Source organism: Plasmodium berghei (assembly GCF_900002375.2).
Source record: "Plasmodium berghei ANKA genome assembly, chromosome: 11".
Classification (NCBI taxonomy): Eukaryota; Apicomplexa; class Aconoidasida; order Haemosporida; family Plasmodiidae; genus Plasmodium; species Plasmodium berghei.
Genome location: NC_036169.2, coordinates 669,900 through 686,409, shown reverse-complemented (window position 1 = coordinate 686,409; position 16,510 = coordinate 669,900). Strand labels below are relative to the sequence as shown.

The 16,510-nt window shown below is 19.6% G+C and overlaps 4 protein-coding genes across 5 annotated transcripts; 2 read left to right on the top strand and 2 right to left on the bottom strand.

The window, feature by feature from the left end:
- Positions 1 to 294: 294 nt before the first annotated feature.
- PBANKA_1118300 (conserved Plasmodium protein, unknown function) lies at positions 295 to 1,567 on the bottom strand (the record flags this gene model as incomplete). Its single annotated transcript, XM_034565721.1, has 3 exons — positions 295 to 724; positions 875 to 1,097; positions 1,234 to 1,567. 3 exons carry the CDS (start codon positions 1,565 to 1,567, stop codon positions 295 to 297), a joined length of 987 nt encoding a protein of 328 aa, XP_034422390.1.
- Positions 1,568 to 2,601: 1,034 nt separating this feature from the next.
- PBANKA_1118200 (conserved protein, unknown function) lies at positions 2,602 to 8,468 on the top strand (the record flags this gene model as incomplete). Its single annotated transcript, XM_034565720.1, has 14 exons — positions 2,602 to 2,690; positions 2,905 to 3,030; positions 3,148 to 3,281; positions 3,429 to 3,577; positions 3,680 to 3,785; positions 3,891 to 6,457; positions 6,607 to 6,681; positions 6,774 to 6,864; positions 6,948 to 7,012; positions 7,212 to 7,273; positions 7,368 to 7,479; positions 7,566 to 7,948; positions 8,089 to 8,191; positions 8,391 to 8,468. The coding sequence occupies 14 exons, from the start codon at positions 2,602 to 2,604 to the stop codon at positions 8,466 to 8,468; spliced, it is 4,140 nt and encodes a 1,379-aa protein (XP_034422389.1).
- Positions 8,469 to 9,051: 583 nt separating this feature from the next.
- PBANKA_1118100.1 (phosphatidylinositol N-acetylglucosaminyltransferase subunit GPI1, putative) lies at positions 9,052 to 12,174 on the bottom strand (the record flags this gene model as incomplete). Of its 2 annotated transcripts, XM_034565717.1 has the most annotated exons (10): positions 9,052 to 9,177; positions 9,341 to 9,351; positions 9,435 to 9,548; positions 9,697 to 9,786; positions 9,887 to 9,957; positions 10,057 to 10,136; positions 10,252 to 10,381; positions 10,476 to 10,577; positions 10,741 to 11,897; positions 12,025 to 12,174. In XM_034565717.1, 10 exons carry the CDS (start codon positions 12,172 to 12,174, stop codon positions 9,052 to 9,054), a joined length of 2,031 nt encoding a protein of 676 aa, XP_034422387.1. The 2 variants fall into 2 exon arrangements, with proteins under 2 accessions (XP_034422387.1, XP_034422388.1); XM_034565719.1 differs by lacking the exons at positions 9,052 to 9,177; positions 9,341 to 9,351; positions 9,435 to 9,548; positions 9,697 to 9,786; positions 10,057 to 10,136 and having other exon boundaries at positions 9,904 to 9,957.
- Positions 12,175 to 13,097: 923 nt separating this feature from the next.
- PBANKA_1118000 (heptatricopeptide repeat-containing protein, putative) lies at positions 13,098 to 16,308 on the top strand (the record flags this gene model as incomplete). Its single annotated transcript, XM_034565716.1, has 2 exons — positions 13,098 to 14,632; positions 14,946 to 16,308. The coding sequence occupies 2 exons, from the start codon at positions 13,098 to 13,100 to the stop codon at positions 16,306 to 16,308; spliced, it is 2,898 nt and encodes a 965-aa protein (XP_034422386.1).
- Positions 16,309 to 16,510: the final 202 nt, after the last annotated feature.

Here is a 16,510-nt window from a genome sequence, read left to right as displayed (position 1 = left end):
TATTTCGAAATATCACGAATTATCAAATAGTTGATTTCATTTTGTTACATTCTTTTATATATTTATGTTAAAGTTTTACAACAAAAAAAATTAACAAAAAATTAATTATATTGCAAATTATGAAAAAATATAATCTTTTATTTGAAAAAAAAAACAATGTAAAAGTTATGTAGTAAACAAATATACACCAATACTATGTACAATACTCTAGGTTGTGTTATGTACATTATATGGTGTTTGATCGCTTTCAAATAATTAAAATATATGCAACGATTCGTAATAATTTGATATTTATCATTTCTTTATATGATATACATAATTAATATTTTTTGATGGTAAAAAAAAACTATTAATATTTTTATCATAATATTTCAAAAAATAATAAGACAAATAACAAGCAGAAATACTATCCTTTCTATATTTATAATCCTTATTGTAAAATTTTGAAAACAATGTATTATTTTCATCCTTTACTTTTGTAACAAAATTTTTTAATAAGAATTTTAATAAATTATTTTGATTGCCATTTAAATGAAAACTATAATTTTCTTCGAATATAATTTCTTCCTTTTTATAAATATTATCATTATTTGGAAATGTAATTAATTTATTATTCACGCTAAATAATATATTTTTCGTTGAATTTTCAATTCCTTTGTCCTTTTCATTCATAAAATAGCACATATATCTCCCCATATCACTTGACAATTTATCCATATGAGATCTATAAAATGTTGAAATGCGAAAAAGCATAAATATATGTGTGTATTTACAATAGTTGATTGTTTTGAGAGAATAATTCAAGCATTATATATGTGATGATAAGTTCTAACTTTTCAATTTATCATATATTTTTTTTGTGTATTTGATTAACCCGTTAGATCCGATTATTACAAGAAGATTACTATTATATATACATTTGAATAAATAGTGAAAAAAATAAAAAAAATTAAAAATATAGTTTTTAAAATGGATAGGGTAGAATATTATTGTGTTTTCTTTTATTGGTAAATCAAAGATTTCTTGATCAATTAAATTTGGATATTTAAAAATAATTTTTTCATATATATATTTATTTTTGCACACAAGACATAAACCTATATTATATATGATAAAAATATTAATTATTTTGTATATATAAAGAAATAATTGAAGAATACGCAATTCTTGATTTTTTATGAAATTATATATACAAAAACAGGTTATATTTGCGTATAAAATTATTTTTATTACCCATAAATGTATATCCATAATCGATTGAAATAATATTGTAATTCTTTAAAGGAAATTTATTAAGTTGTATAGTTTTATTATCAAAGTTTATTTTGGAAATTTTGCAATTGTTTGGTACATAAACATTGTAATTTACTAAATTATTATAAATTTTGTTTTTATTTTTTTGTCTTATATTTTTAAAAATATCATTTCCAAATTGTATGAATTGATAAACTGAATTATTTACATTTATTCGTTTTAATGATAATATAAAATTATCTACAATTGTGTAAAATATAATGAGAAAAAAAAAATATTTTTTTATTTTCGTATTACTCATTTTTTTTTTCATTCAATTGAACAATTCGTGGAACAAATGCTAAGACGCTTTTGATATCTGCCGAAAGTTGGAAAAAATAAAAACGAAATATGTAATTAACATGCCCATCCACATTAATACAACTCGTTTGTTATTGTCATTTTTTTCTTTATTTACTCATATTTTCGGATAAATCTTCATAATTACGCTTTTTAGGATTAATACTAACTTTTCCTCCTGAACAGGCAAGAAAAAAAAATGTATATTATGCACAAATCATAATATTATGAAGAAAAAAATGATGGCGGAAATATTTGCCTTTCTATGTTAAGTAATTAAGGTGTAAATAATTTAAATTATCAACTATCTTATTTATTTTTTTTCCATTGTAAATATATACTTGATTCATTTGGGGAACAAACATTATTTTCCTTTTTTTTATTTTTAATTTCCTTCATTTCCTTGTGCTAATTATATACATACATGTATAAAACAAAGAATACATAAACATTATACTTATATATATTAATCTGAAAGAATGCGTATTTTTCTTCTTATAATCATTTTATATGCATTTATCTTAATTGCATTTTTTAAATGATATATTTTATTTTTTAAATTTTTTTTATAAAAAAAATAGCGCAATTCCACGAGTCAGAATTTATGCATATAAAGTTGTTCCTACATGAGAAAAAAAAAATATAAATTAAAAGTTATAAATAAACGAAAATATGTGAAAAACAAAAATTATAAAGTTTTATTCACGTCTGCATAAGTTTAATAAAAAAAAAAATATAAATACTAAAAAAAAGTAAAATTAAAATTAATCATAAAAATCTTAAAATGAAGAGAAATATAGCACAAAAACTGTTGTGTTATTTGTTATGTAAAAAAATATATTATATATAATATATATTGATAATTATTTTATTATTATCTTAAATAAGAATAATTTCCACATAAATTCAAAAAATATTTATATATATATACCCATTCCTATACTACCATATATAATGTAATATAACATATGATCCATCCAAATTTAAAGGTAAACAATTTTTGTAAATATGTGGAATGTATTTAACTTTACCAATTTTGATGATAAATTTAAAAACCCAAAAAATGAAAAAGAAATATATACTCACGAAGATTTAAGGTGTGTTAAAAATAAAAAATTAATAAATAAAATATGTTATTTGTATATATTACCATTTTATAAATATTTACACAATATCATTTTATCCTATATATATATTATCCATATAAAATAAGATAAAGCAAAATATTTATAATGTCTTAATGATATCATATATATGTGTATACATACAAATTTACATTTTCTACAATATATATTTTTTTTTTCACTAAAGATATTATTTTGAAAAATTGATAAACATAAATTTAAATAATGTTAATACAAATAATTTTACCGAACTTTTAAGAAAAATAACACAAATAACAATATGGGGCGACAAACATGATGACCAAATTTTTCAGTAATTAATAAACAAATAAATAAATCTATATATATAACATAAAAATATGATGTGCTTTGTTTAGACTATTTTTTTTTTGTCTATATTTTTACAATTTCTTATTTATTATATCAATAGGTACTTTTGTGAAGACAATATTTTCACCCATTTTATTTACTTGCTTCGCCAAGATATAAATAAAACCATAAGAATTCAGGTTTATCAATCTTTAACTTTATTGATTCAAAATTTACAAAAGGATATTTCCCTATGTAATAAAACATTTTAAATAATTCTTGTCAAATACAAAACTATTCTTATATATCTACATACTTTTTTGATGTTATTATATTTTTCAATTATTTTATATTATACATATTCCTATATACACATATTATATTTTTTTCCACATATCATAGATTACATATTTAGTAATAATAAAATTAACAATCTAATATATACAACTTTCATAAATCAAGATGAAGATATCATTCCCTATTATATTTCTATGATCAAATCTATATCTTTTTTCTTAAATTATGATACTTCTAAGTTTTTTTTTAACGAAGTAAGCAAAAAGGAGCTATCCATGTGTATATTGTCTTAATAAAGGCGATCTGTTCACTTTGTACATTCCATTTTTCCATTTTTCGTTTTTCCATTTTTAAAGAAAAATAAAAAATTTCCACTATACACCGAATCATTGAGATTGTACAAGTTCAATGACATAATTACAAGAACATATGTGAAAAATATTATTTTGAATATTTTTAAAAGTAAGTTTACACATTCTTCTTTATAAAAATTATTTCGAATTGGTTTATTGTCAAATCGAGTTTTCCTTTTTTTTGACAAATTTTATATATTTCTTTTTTTTTTAGTTGACGATGAAGGGATTGAAAATTTGATTTTATTGAGGTCTTCCTTTTTCGCAGTTTTAGTTTGTTATTTACGAACACATTTAATAAAAATAAACAAAATATATTCAAAAATAAAAGAATCTGAAAAATTAAATAAATTGTTTAATACTTATTTGGATGAAATTGATGATGTCTTATATTTTTTTGAAGATATGCTTAATTGTAACAAGAAGAAAATTAATGATATGCTAATATTAAAGTTAATTATTTATTTTTATTTTCCAATTATTGGATCATTTCATAGTTCTATTTATTGTGATTTGATAAATATCGAAAAAGATAATGACAATATTCAAATTTATAATTCAAATAAATATGATCAAAATACAAAACAAGAACATGAATCTCATCTTAAAATAAATAAAAAAAATGAATGTTTTGATTATTTATATTTTTCGGAAAATAATGAAAATATTGTTGATAGTTCGAAAATATTTAATCACAAATTGATTGAACAAAATGATAAAAACACATCTACTATTTTTATTCAAAATAAAAAAAATACAGATATAAAAGATTTACCTTGTATTCAAAATAACCAGCCAGAGATGATATTATATTCTTCTAAAAATGAAGTTAGTATCGATATTAGTCTAAAAATGGACAAAAATAATCAAAGTGATGAACAAACGCAGTTTGATGAAATAAAAAGGGAAACGCTTACAAATTTCGAAATAAATGAAAATTCAAAGTTAATACCCCATTTTAATGATATTTCAAATGCACAATATGATGAAGGTATACCCTTTTTAAAATTCATAGACCGAGAAAATGTAGATAAAAATAAAAATTTTGATTTTTTAAAAAATTTATCGTCATCTAATATATCATCCACAAATTCAAGTGCATTTTTTAACGATAAAAATAACAAAAATTATGATAATGAAAATAATGAGGAAAATATTTATATAGAAGATTCTAAACATATAGAATGCCAAAATAAGAAAAACGATAAAAAAAATGAAGAAGCTAATTTAACAGATGGAAAACGAAATAGTTTAAAAAAAAAAAAAGAAAAAAAAGGAACTAGTGCTTATGATTTTTTATATTTTAAAGGAAAAAACAACTCTAAAAAAGACAAAAAAGGGATAGAAAAAAAACAAGATGCTGATCAATATTGCACAAATTATATAAAAGAAAATGATTTAAAAAGTTCACATTTTCAAAGAAAAAAAAAAAAAATATATCTTCAGATGGATTCAAGTTATGGTGTGTTGCATAAAAAAAAAAATAAGACACCAAAATCAAAAATTGAAGAAAATTTTGATAAAAATAATGAAATTAAAAAGAATGATGGTTCCGAGATAAATAAAAATGAAGGTAACGACCTTGATCAAGACAATTTATCAGGTTGCTTTCCATTTTCTTGGTGTTCTAGTGAAATAAACGAATTAAAAAAATTATTAAATAATAATATGATATTAGAAAAAAATAGCGAACAAAATATATGGGATATGTTGCATTTAACTATTCCAATATTATCAAAAAAAATAACTTTTGATGTAAACATAAATAATGATATTTATAAATATATATTTAACTTTAGTTCCTATATAAATAAAGTATTAGGTTATTATGATAATAATTTAAGTGCAATTAATATATATTATCAACTTTTCAAATTAAGTCTATGTTTGCATCCAACTTGTTATGTAAATTCACTAAACAATTTTACAGTATTATATAATTATATTATTAACACAAATGTATCATTATTTATACTAATTAGATCATTGGATATACTAAAAAATAAAAAAATAAATAATATTGTTTATTCGTTAATATTTGGAGAATATATTCATGTAAATTTTTTGCATAAAATATTATTAAACGAATTAAAAGATCCACCTTTTTATAATTATTTCTTTGACCCTTATAAAAAAAAAAATACAATTACACAAATAAAATCAAATAATGATATAGACTATGAAAATGTATATTCAAAATCAATTGATAATTTGATACCAGAATATAATATCGAAGAAGAAATTATGTTTTCTAATTTGATAGAGCAATATTTTGGAAATACAAGTATAGATTATTTGAATCTTAAAATGGAAAAAAACAAACCTGAAGAATATCCAAACATAAGCAATCAACCAAAACAAGCTTGGGAAAAAGAAAATGATGATTTAAATAAATATAACGAATTAAGCAATCCAATATTATTAAATTTTATACTTTTAACAAATATACAAAAAGAAAAAAATATTAAAAAATCTGATAAAACTAATATAAAAAATAAAATTTCAGACATTTATTTGTTATTAAGTATACAATTTATTTCTAATTTTATCGAAAATTATAATTATGATTTAAATAATATTCATATATCCTTTTTTAAAATTTCAAAACATAATTTTTTATACGTTTTATGGAATGTTATAAATATCCATATAAATAATCTATATTTAAGAATTATTACATTAAAATTGTTAACTAATTTGACTTTAATTTACATTGGAAAAATAACAGACAATTCAGTTTGTACTGACTTTTGTTTTCCTCTTTTAAAATTAATAAATAAAGTAAGAATTTGTGATAAAACAAAAAAAATATATATAACACGCAAACTTTCACAAATAACAACTACATTCTTTATATTCATTCTGATTTATTTAAACTTTTCATATTGCTTGTATCACTTAATTTCCTTTATTTTTTTCACATTTTTTAGATTAAGAAAAAACTAGCAAACAAAATTAAAACAATTATTGAAACAATGGAATACAAAGCGTGTCAAATATTCTGGGTAACCCCGATCAACCTTATGTGTACTATATTTTTTTTTTTTTTTTTTTCAATTTCTAAAAAATTATTTTATATATGTTTTATCATCAACAGGAGGAATGTAAAATTTATGAAAACTGTTTTCAAGAAAAAATAAATATTTCGAAAGATTCAATACTGATTAGCATTATAAATGGCGTAAATAGTATGTAGAAAATTAAATAAAAACTAGCTAAATATAAAATATTCTGAATAATCTCCTAATTATGACCAATTTTTTATTTATAGACAATGATGATAATTATTTGTTTTACCCAGTTTCTCAAATAGAAATATACAGAAGAAATGTTCATGTAAGAAAACAAAAAATTAAAATCTACGAAACTAAATAAACTCACTATATTTTGCTGATTATATATTTGCTATTTATGTGTCAATCACTAAATTTTCCTGACCACATGTGCATGTGAAAATATGTTCATATATTTATGTGTGTGTGAAATAATATTTCAATTGTCCTTTCATTATTTTTTCACCATTTTAACATAATAGGCTTTGTTTGTTCTTGATGGATTATCCAAAAAATTGAACAAAATTGTCTCAAGTTCAGAAAGGTTATAAATTAAGAAATTAAATAAATAAAACAATAATAAATTTATAATTAATCCAAAAAATTTCATATCTAAAACAATTTTTCCTCTTTTTCAGTGAAGAAACTATTACCATACCATTTGATTTTAGCTATAACAGTATAACGGCTTTAATTGATATAAAAAACAAAAATATGATTAAATGCTACTTGAAAAATAATAATAAAATTGTAATAATTAAAAAAAAATATATATAATAAAATATGTACATGCATATATATGTATACAGCTAGCTATTTTACATTTTTTTTTTTAGTTCAACTGTTACTATATTGAAGATGATACAAACTTTTTGTTATGTATCCCTTCAAACAGTCATGCAAATCAAGGATTAATAATATTTAGTTATCCTCTTATGCTAATTGATTTATATATTGATAAAAATGACAATAAAAAATTAATATTTTATGTCTATAGTTATAATAATGAAGAAAATAATAATATTGAAGATTCAAATTTTACTAATTTTAATAATTCTGAAAAAATATTTAATGAAACTCCCCTTGACAATAATTATCAAATTCCTACTCGAAGTTACAGTTCAAACAATGATGATAATTTAATAGATTGCAATGTTAAAATTTATAAAAATGATTATATTTTAAACAATTATACTGCATCCTACAAAAAGAATAAAACGTAAGCTTGAAAATTTAACACATATTAAATGCTATATAAAATAATTCTACAATTTTATACTTTTATTTTTTTTTTTACTTTCAAAATTTTTTTATATAAATATATATTTATGAAATATAATTTACACATTTTTTTCGTAGAATAACAAATGTTAAAAAAGAATGGTGTTATAAAGAATTAACTTTTATGAAAAATGTTTTGAAATTAAATTTCCATGACAGTATAAGATCTCTAATTGCATATGTAAGTTTCATTTTCCATTTTATATAAATTTATTCCACATATATTTATTTATGTGCATCGAATTTATTATTTTTTTTTTATTAATTTGATTGTTTGTCTTAAACAAAGTTATTTATTTTTGTAATTCCGATCGTACATTGCCTAAACTTTATATCGCATTCATTTTTTCCGCTTCTTATTTTATATGTTTATTTTTCAGAAAGAACTAAAGTCGGGGATACAAAAAATCAATGATATATACAAGGAAAAACTACAAAATCATCTTAATAAATATTAAAATTTTAAATAAGAAATAAATAAATCCACACATGTGTGTATCTTTGTTTATTTTTTATTTGTTTGCATTATTATTGAATTATAATTTTTTTTTTATGATATTGCCATTTCTCTTTGTTTTTAAATTAACATATTTAATTTTGTAACTAATTAGTAACCTTTATTTTTATTTATTTTTTTTTTTTTGACTATTTGAAATAAAGTGCTTTTAAAATATTAATCTTTTTAAAAGATAATAATAATATGTATATAAAATATTGATTAATAAATAGTAAATTCATTTATGTTGTCTTTTTATAAATAAAATAAGCTTATTACTCCATTGGATGTATATATAATATAAATGTGCTTTTTAAAGCATGTCACAATTATGTTATTATTAAGAATGTGGAAATATATCGGAATGAAATTACAAAAAAAAAGAAAAAACAAAGTATTATGATAGGCATTCTTAGAATAGCTAAATAATAAATTAGTATAAAATAAAAAAATGGCAAAATTAAAAAACGACATATTTTATGTGCTAAGAAATTATATTGGATACTATGTTCATTTATTTTATCATATACAAAAAAAAAACAGATTTATTTGAAATTTTGATAATTAAAAAAAATGGCGAGAAATAATTTTATTTTGTCTAAAAATAAAAATTTATCATTTTCTAAAAGTAGGTAATATGATTGAGGGAAGTCATTTAATTCGTTTGCTTTCTGTAAAGGTGGCACACAAAAATAAAAATAAAAAATAAAATTAAATAATAAAAAATATATACTAAACACCATAGATAGCAAAAGATGAAGATGGGCAAACGCATAGTATATTGTCTTGGATGATAAATAATTAATTTTTTTTTTCTCTCATTTTTCAATTTACTGTATATTGGCCTAAAAAAACATTAAATTTTAAACATATATATTTTTTGTTATTTTTAATTATTTATTTAATAATTTTTATTATTTTATATTACATTGTCTCATTTTTATTCCCTTGCTAATATATTTGTTTTCGCTTTTTAATAAGAAAATATAAATCGGAGAATATAAAATAATTTCCCTTAAAATTATCAAAAAATATATAAATCCTATCAAAACAGTGTGCAAAAAAAAAAAAGCATATATATTTCCAATTTGAATTAATCAATTAGTGTAATGCTTGTACCCCTTTGAGTATACATATTTATTTTATTAGCTTTTTATTATTATTTTTACTACTTTTATTTATTTGAGTACCTTTAATCACAAAGTATACAATTCCAAAAACAAATAGCAAAATGACCACAGTCGGAAAAAGGAATATTAAAATAGCAAATAGCATTGTGCCTATATATTTTTTTCAAAAAAAAAAATAATAATATAAAACTAAATAATGCAATCATATATAATTGGTCATTTATTTTTATATTTTATTTTTAATTTGAACCAAGTATAACTTCTTTGTTAGTATAATAATTTGTGTCTACTCTTGATTTTAGAATATTCCATTTTTTTCCACTAAAAAAAATAATAACAAATATATAAAGAAATAAGTAAAAATAACGAATAAGAGTGTTACTTATTTTTCTTTATTTGTTTTATAAATTATAAGCATACTTGAATAGTAAATACAAAGAATACATAGTACTATGGAATATGGAAAATATTTTTTTTAAAAAAAAAAATATCATTGTTACCTGAATTGTACAGAATAAAGTATAAAATGTATAATTAAATAGGAAAAATAATAAATGAAATAACAACAAAAAGTAATATATTTATTTTTTTTAAATCAGTTTAATATATTTTTACATGTACAGTTATAAATCTAAAGTAATCAATAGTAAGGGAAAGAAAAATAGATAATCCCAATAAACTGGATATGCTGAAAAAACGGATTATCGAATTCCTTTTAAATGGAATTAAATTTTTAAAAAACTCCCTAAAAATTGTGTAAAAAAAAATAACAAAATTTTAAGATATGCACACAAACAATTTTTAAAATAAGCAAATAAATGCTCTGATAATATTCATACCATTTGTCTAAAATCGATATAATGACACTTCCAATAAAAGATGTAAAATTATTGTTTAATTTTATTCCGAATGGTTTTTGCAATAATGTACCTAATATTGATCTGTAGCGAAAAAATAAAATTAGCAAATAAAGCATATGCGTATTATATTATACATACTAATATGTTGTTTGTATACATGTTTTTATAATATTTCAAAGCAGATAAATATAATATATATATGCATATGCCTAAGTTTTGAATGTTGTAGTTTTTTATTCCATACGTTAAAGTGCTCGTTTCAAATACTATTTTTATTTTGTCATAAATAAAACCTAAATTAAGTATTTGAATTGATATCATATAAAATAAAATTATCCCCCCCAATATATCTAATAATAAACTAAATATTCGGATTAATAATATTTGTTTATATTTATAATATTTGTAAAATTTTTTTTTTTTTTTATTATCAATTATTTGCAAAAATATTTTATACCATTCAGAATTTAACAAACATTTTTCTTTTATTAATTTTAAAATCGTTAATTTATTTTTTGAATCAAAATTTTCGTTAAAAATGTATGGTATACAAAGTAAATAGTATATTGTCTTATTTATAACTGAAATTATGTACATAAAAAAAAGCCATATATAAGTTATATGAATAAACCTTTGAGTTAGTATATTTTTTTTGATTTTTTCATTGTCTTTTTTTAAGAAATAGTTTTTATCATCTTTGCTACATGTTTCATTTCCACTATTTTTATCATCAAATTTTTCCATTTCTTCAATATAAACATATCTTGTATTTATTAATTTGATTACATCCCTTATAAGTAAATGCTCACATATATTGTTTTTCAATAAATCATAACTTTTTTTTTTTCCTTTTTCTGTTCCTTTATTTTCTATTTTATTTTCATAATATTGTTTACTATCACTATATGGTGTAGTATGCATATACTGACATAATTTCTCATTAACAGTGCTTACGTCCTTTATTTTTATATTATCTAAATTTGAATTATTTAATATGACACTGCTTTTTTCAGGATTTATATTTAATTCATTTTTTTTATGACAATTTATATCTATATTATCATCGTTGTTATAATATGTATATACGAGTTTTATTTTATATGCATCTGAAATTAAACTGTTTACATGGTCAGCATCATAGTTATAAATATATTTGTTTGTATTATATAAAATAAATAAGGCGCTAGTTTTTTTGTCATTTTCTGTATTAATTTTTACAACAATTGGTTTATTTTTATAATAAATACTATATATATAATTTATTTTATCTTTCTTGTCTTTTGAGTTTGTATATTTTTCTATATCGTCATAATTTTTTGCAAACACTAATTCGCCCAGTATTCGAAACGTTTCCCAATATTTCTTCTGGTCATGATTTTTTTCTAATTCTATTTGTTTAATCTATGAAAGGGTTAAATAAAATAAAAAAAAAATTAAATGTGGAACATAAAAGAGAGATACACATATTACCAATTGGAAATAATATGGTTTGTCATAAATATAATTTTTTATGTTTTTATGATTTTACATATTTGGAAGTAACATAAATGGTAGCATAAGTGTTGTTATTCGAAAATCCATACAAAAAACATTTGGATACATTATCAGGTATTTTTATATTTTCTGGAAAATATATATTCACAGAATTGTGGAAACTAGCTTCTTCTGTGCTATTCATTTTATGTCTTAAAATTTGGTTTTTTGCATTATAATCACAAATTAAATAAATTTTTTTTTTCACATTTTTGAAGTTTTAGCTAAATGAATTTTTTATATTTTAATCAATTGAAACATTATGATGTGTATTATTAAAAAATTATAATTTTCGATCTAATATAATCAAAATCATCAAGAGTGAAAAATCTTATTTAATATAATAAATAAAAGGAAAGCAATACAATGCATTTTTTTCCATAAAAAAAAAAAAAAATTAAATAAAAAATACCAAGTGTGGATTTTTTAATTATATGCCACTTGCTTAATTTTAAAAAATTATCATCAACATTTTTCTTTATATATTCTAGTTACATTTAAAAAAAAAAAATAATATAAAATATATACACAAAAATCAACAATATAATTAAATATATCAAAATGAATAAAAAATATTTTGAACTATTGAAACAAGGGAAGTTTGATTTTTTTTCTATAAAAAATTATAATTGTTTGTGATATGTTTTTCTTTCATAATCTTATAGAAATTCATAATACATTTATCAATTATCTTTTAAAATAATTAGAAATTTGATATTAAATTATTCTTATTGTTTTTAGTATAGTTTGTTATTTATATATTATCTTTTTTAAATAAAAATAATGTTTTGTAAAATTATTTAATCCAAATTTATTATACAATTTGAAGGTTATATTTATACACTAATATACAGATTTGAGAAATCGTATCATAAATAGTTATATTTGATCGATAAAAAAATGTGGAAAAAAGTGAAATGCAGAAAACTATGAACCTGGAAAATTGAAACATATATAAATTGATAATAACCATTTAAAAAAGTGATAATTGGAAAAAATTTTAAAAAATATGCACATATAATCTAATGTTAAACAATCTTATTAATCTATAACGTGAATAGATATACAATGCGAAGTATACAATATATAGGAGCTTATTCTAAGTTTCCACAAATGACAAAATGTTTTAAAACTGAAAAAATAATAACGGTAAAACGATTTGTTAGTAAATTCCCATATCTTTATGGGGAAACAACAAACCATTCGAATAGTCAAAATGGAATGAATGAATATAAATCAGACATAGATATTCATATTAATAATAATAACATGAATATATTTAACGACAAATTAATATTAAATGAAAAATTAAAAACCAATAAATTATTTTCTGCATATACAAACAGTTACATAAATAAAGAAAGTGAACATATTTTAATATTATGTCTAAAAAAAATAAATGAATATGAAAAAAATAAAGAAAATATAAAAATAAGTGTTTTTATTTATGAATTACAAAATTTAAGTAAATCAAAAATAAGTTTTAATGTTTTAAAAAATATCAAAACAATTAAAAATTTTCTTGATCATATAAATAATAATATACACACAGCATCACCATCTTTATTATTGTCTGTTGCTATAAGTTATAAAAATATAAAATTAAATAAATATGCATATTATAAAAATATATTAAAAAATATTTGTAATCATATTAAGGTTTATAAAAATAATAAATTAACTAAATTATTAAAAAGTGAAGATAATGACCAAAATAATAAAGACGATTATCAATATACTATCAAATTGTTACATAAAAAAAAAAAAAATCATAAAATTAATATGTTAAATTTGTATACAAACCACTTAAATAATAGTGCCTTGTCTTATATATTACATGCATATTCTTCTTTATTTAATATATCAAATTGTTATTTGCTTTATATATGTAAATATATATTACTAAATGTTGGTAATTTGAACTATTTAGATATGCTTTCTCTTTTATATTTTATGAATAAATCTAATATAAAAATTAGTAAATCCGATATATTATTTTGCTTAAATAACAATGCACTAAATAATATTAACCAGAATAAAAATGAAACCGCTAAAAATAATTATAATAATAAACAATTGACACACAAAAACAACATTAAAAATAATACTGAATTGAATAATAGCATAAATATCTTAACAAATAATGAAAAAATGATTATACAGAATGCAACTCAATTAAATAAATCAAATATAAAATATAATGAATACAAAAACACATACATAAAAATTCTAAGGACAATTATTCATTTAATAAATAAAAAAACAGCATTTAATGAAAATACAAATATATTAATATTAATATTGTATTATTATTTTAAAATGAATTTAGTACCTATACAAATATTTTACAAATTACATTACAGAATTAAAAAAAATATTAAAAATGTAGACATAAAATATATATCTTTATATCTCTACATTTTAAGTAACATTAAATTTAATCTTGGCTTTTATAAATTTATTTACAAATATTTAGCCAACGTTTTTACAAACAGAACTAAAGAGTTTAACATTTTATCTCTTTGTCTTTCCTTTTATTCTCTCTCAAAAAATGAGTACTATGATGACAAGTTCGTTAATTCTTGTCTTAGCTTGTTTAAAAGGTATATCTATGCGAAATAAAAAAAAAAAAAAAGCTACATAAAAAATAGCTATATAAAAAAACGCATTTAAATAGTAAAAAAATATGAACGTTCAGGCATTTTTTATTTTTGTAATTATGTCAAATTTGACGAGAAATTCATGTTTTCTTTTGAAATAGAACAAATTTGTTAAAGCCAATCAAAAAACAAAATTTGAAAAGACATACCATACTGAATTCTTAAAAATGCATAAAATTATGTCTCTCCTATATATATTCCCATTTTGCACACATATTTATTTTCATTTTTTTTGATATTTTTCGATTTTTTACAGGCACGCTGAAAGTTTAAATGATGTAAATATCACAAATATTGTGTACACACTAGGGAAGTTAAAAAAAAAAGATGAGAAATTCTTTGATATAATATGCGAAATTTTAACTCGAAGAATTGAAAATATATCCGCAATAAATTTAAGCTTGATTATTCATAGTTTATCAAAACTTCATTACAAAAATGATAAGTTTTATAAAATTTGTGTTGATAAAGGAAAGGAGTTGTTATGTAGTTTTACCCCAAAACAGTTAATCGTATTTACCACGGGATTGGTAATGAATAATATATATGACTTTGATTTTATGCAACTCTTTTTTAATCATATTATATGTATAGATAGCAATAGTTCTGGTATGAATAATGATAGCAAGCAAAATGCCAAAAAAAATAACATGCTAAGTATTATATGCTTTAGTACAGTTCTTGAAAAAGAACATTTCATTAAACAATTTCCACTATCTATAAACACATTTATTTCTAAAAATATGAATTTTATTCAATGTAAAGAATATACAACTATTCATGATGAGATATTGAACATATTAAATTATTTAAATGTAGAAAATTTTGAAATATTAAAAGAAAAAAAACCTTATATGTTTGATATATTTATTAAAGGGGATGGTAAAAATATATATATCGATATATTATCACGAAAAAAATATTTAGCTTGTTCAGAAAATTTAAATGGATTTATGGAATTAAAAAAAAGACATTTAAATTTATTAAATGGGAAATATTATTATTTTGACAAAGATTCATTTACATCATTAGAATCGATTAATAAAAAAACTAATTTTATAAAAAACTTTTTACAAAATATATGCTTTTACAATTTCAATGTTTTAAATCAAGCCGATGAACGAACAAAAAGAGACATAACAAATTTAATATATTGCAATCAAAATGAAAAAAAAAAAAATTTATATATGGAGTTGTATGAAAGAAAACAAGATTATTCTAAAGAAAATTCAAATTATTCACAAAAATATAACAATAGCAATCTTATTAAAAACAGAAATTATTTTTTATTTCCAACTTATTCGAAAATTGAAAATGTAGAAAAAAATTTACATAAAAAAATAAAAAATAAAATAAATTTTGGTGAACCGTTAATAAAAAAACACCAAATATTTATCGATTATGACCAAGGAATATTATTAAATCAAAGTAAAATAAATTTAATAAATAAATCGGATAAAGATTTTCAAAATATTCAAAACAAAGATAATAATCAATACTCTTTATTGCATAATGAAAATCATTTCTTATTTTCAAAAAAATTACATGGATTAACCAAATTTGAGTGTGTTGATAAAAAATCAGGAAAAATTGTTGTTAAAAAAAATAAAATATTTTGATAAACTACTATAATCAAAAAAGAAAGTATACAAAAACATGGACACAATTTAAACCACAGCATATTATAGTGATGATATATTTTATATGTACCATCACAAGTATTCCAGTTGCGCCATCATTTATTATGCTCACAATTGTGCTTGGAAAATTGGCTACTTTTTTATAACTATAATATTTTTTTTGTGAATTTTTTTAATTTAA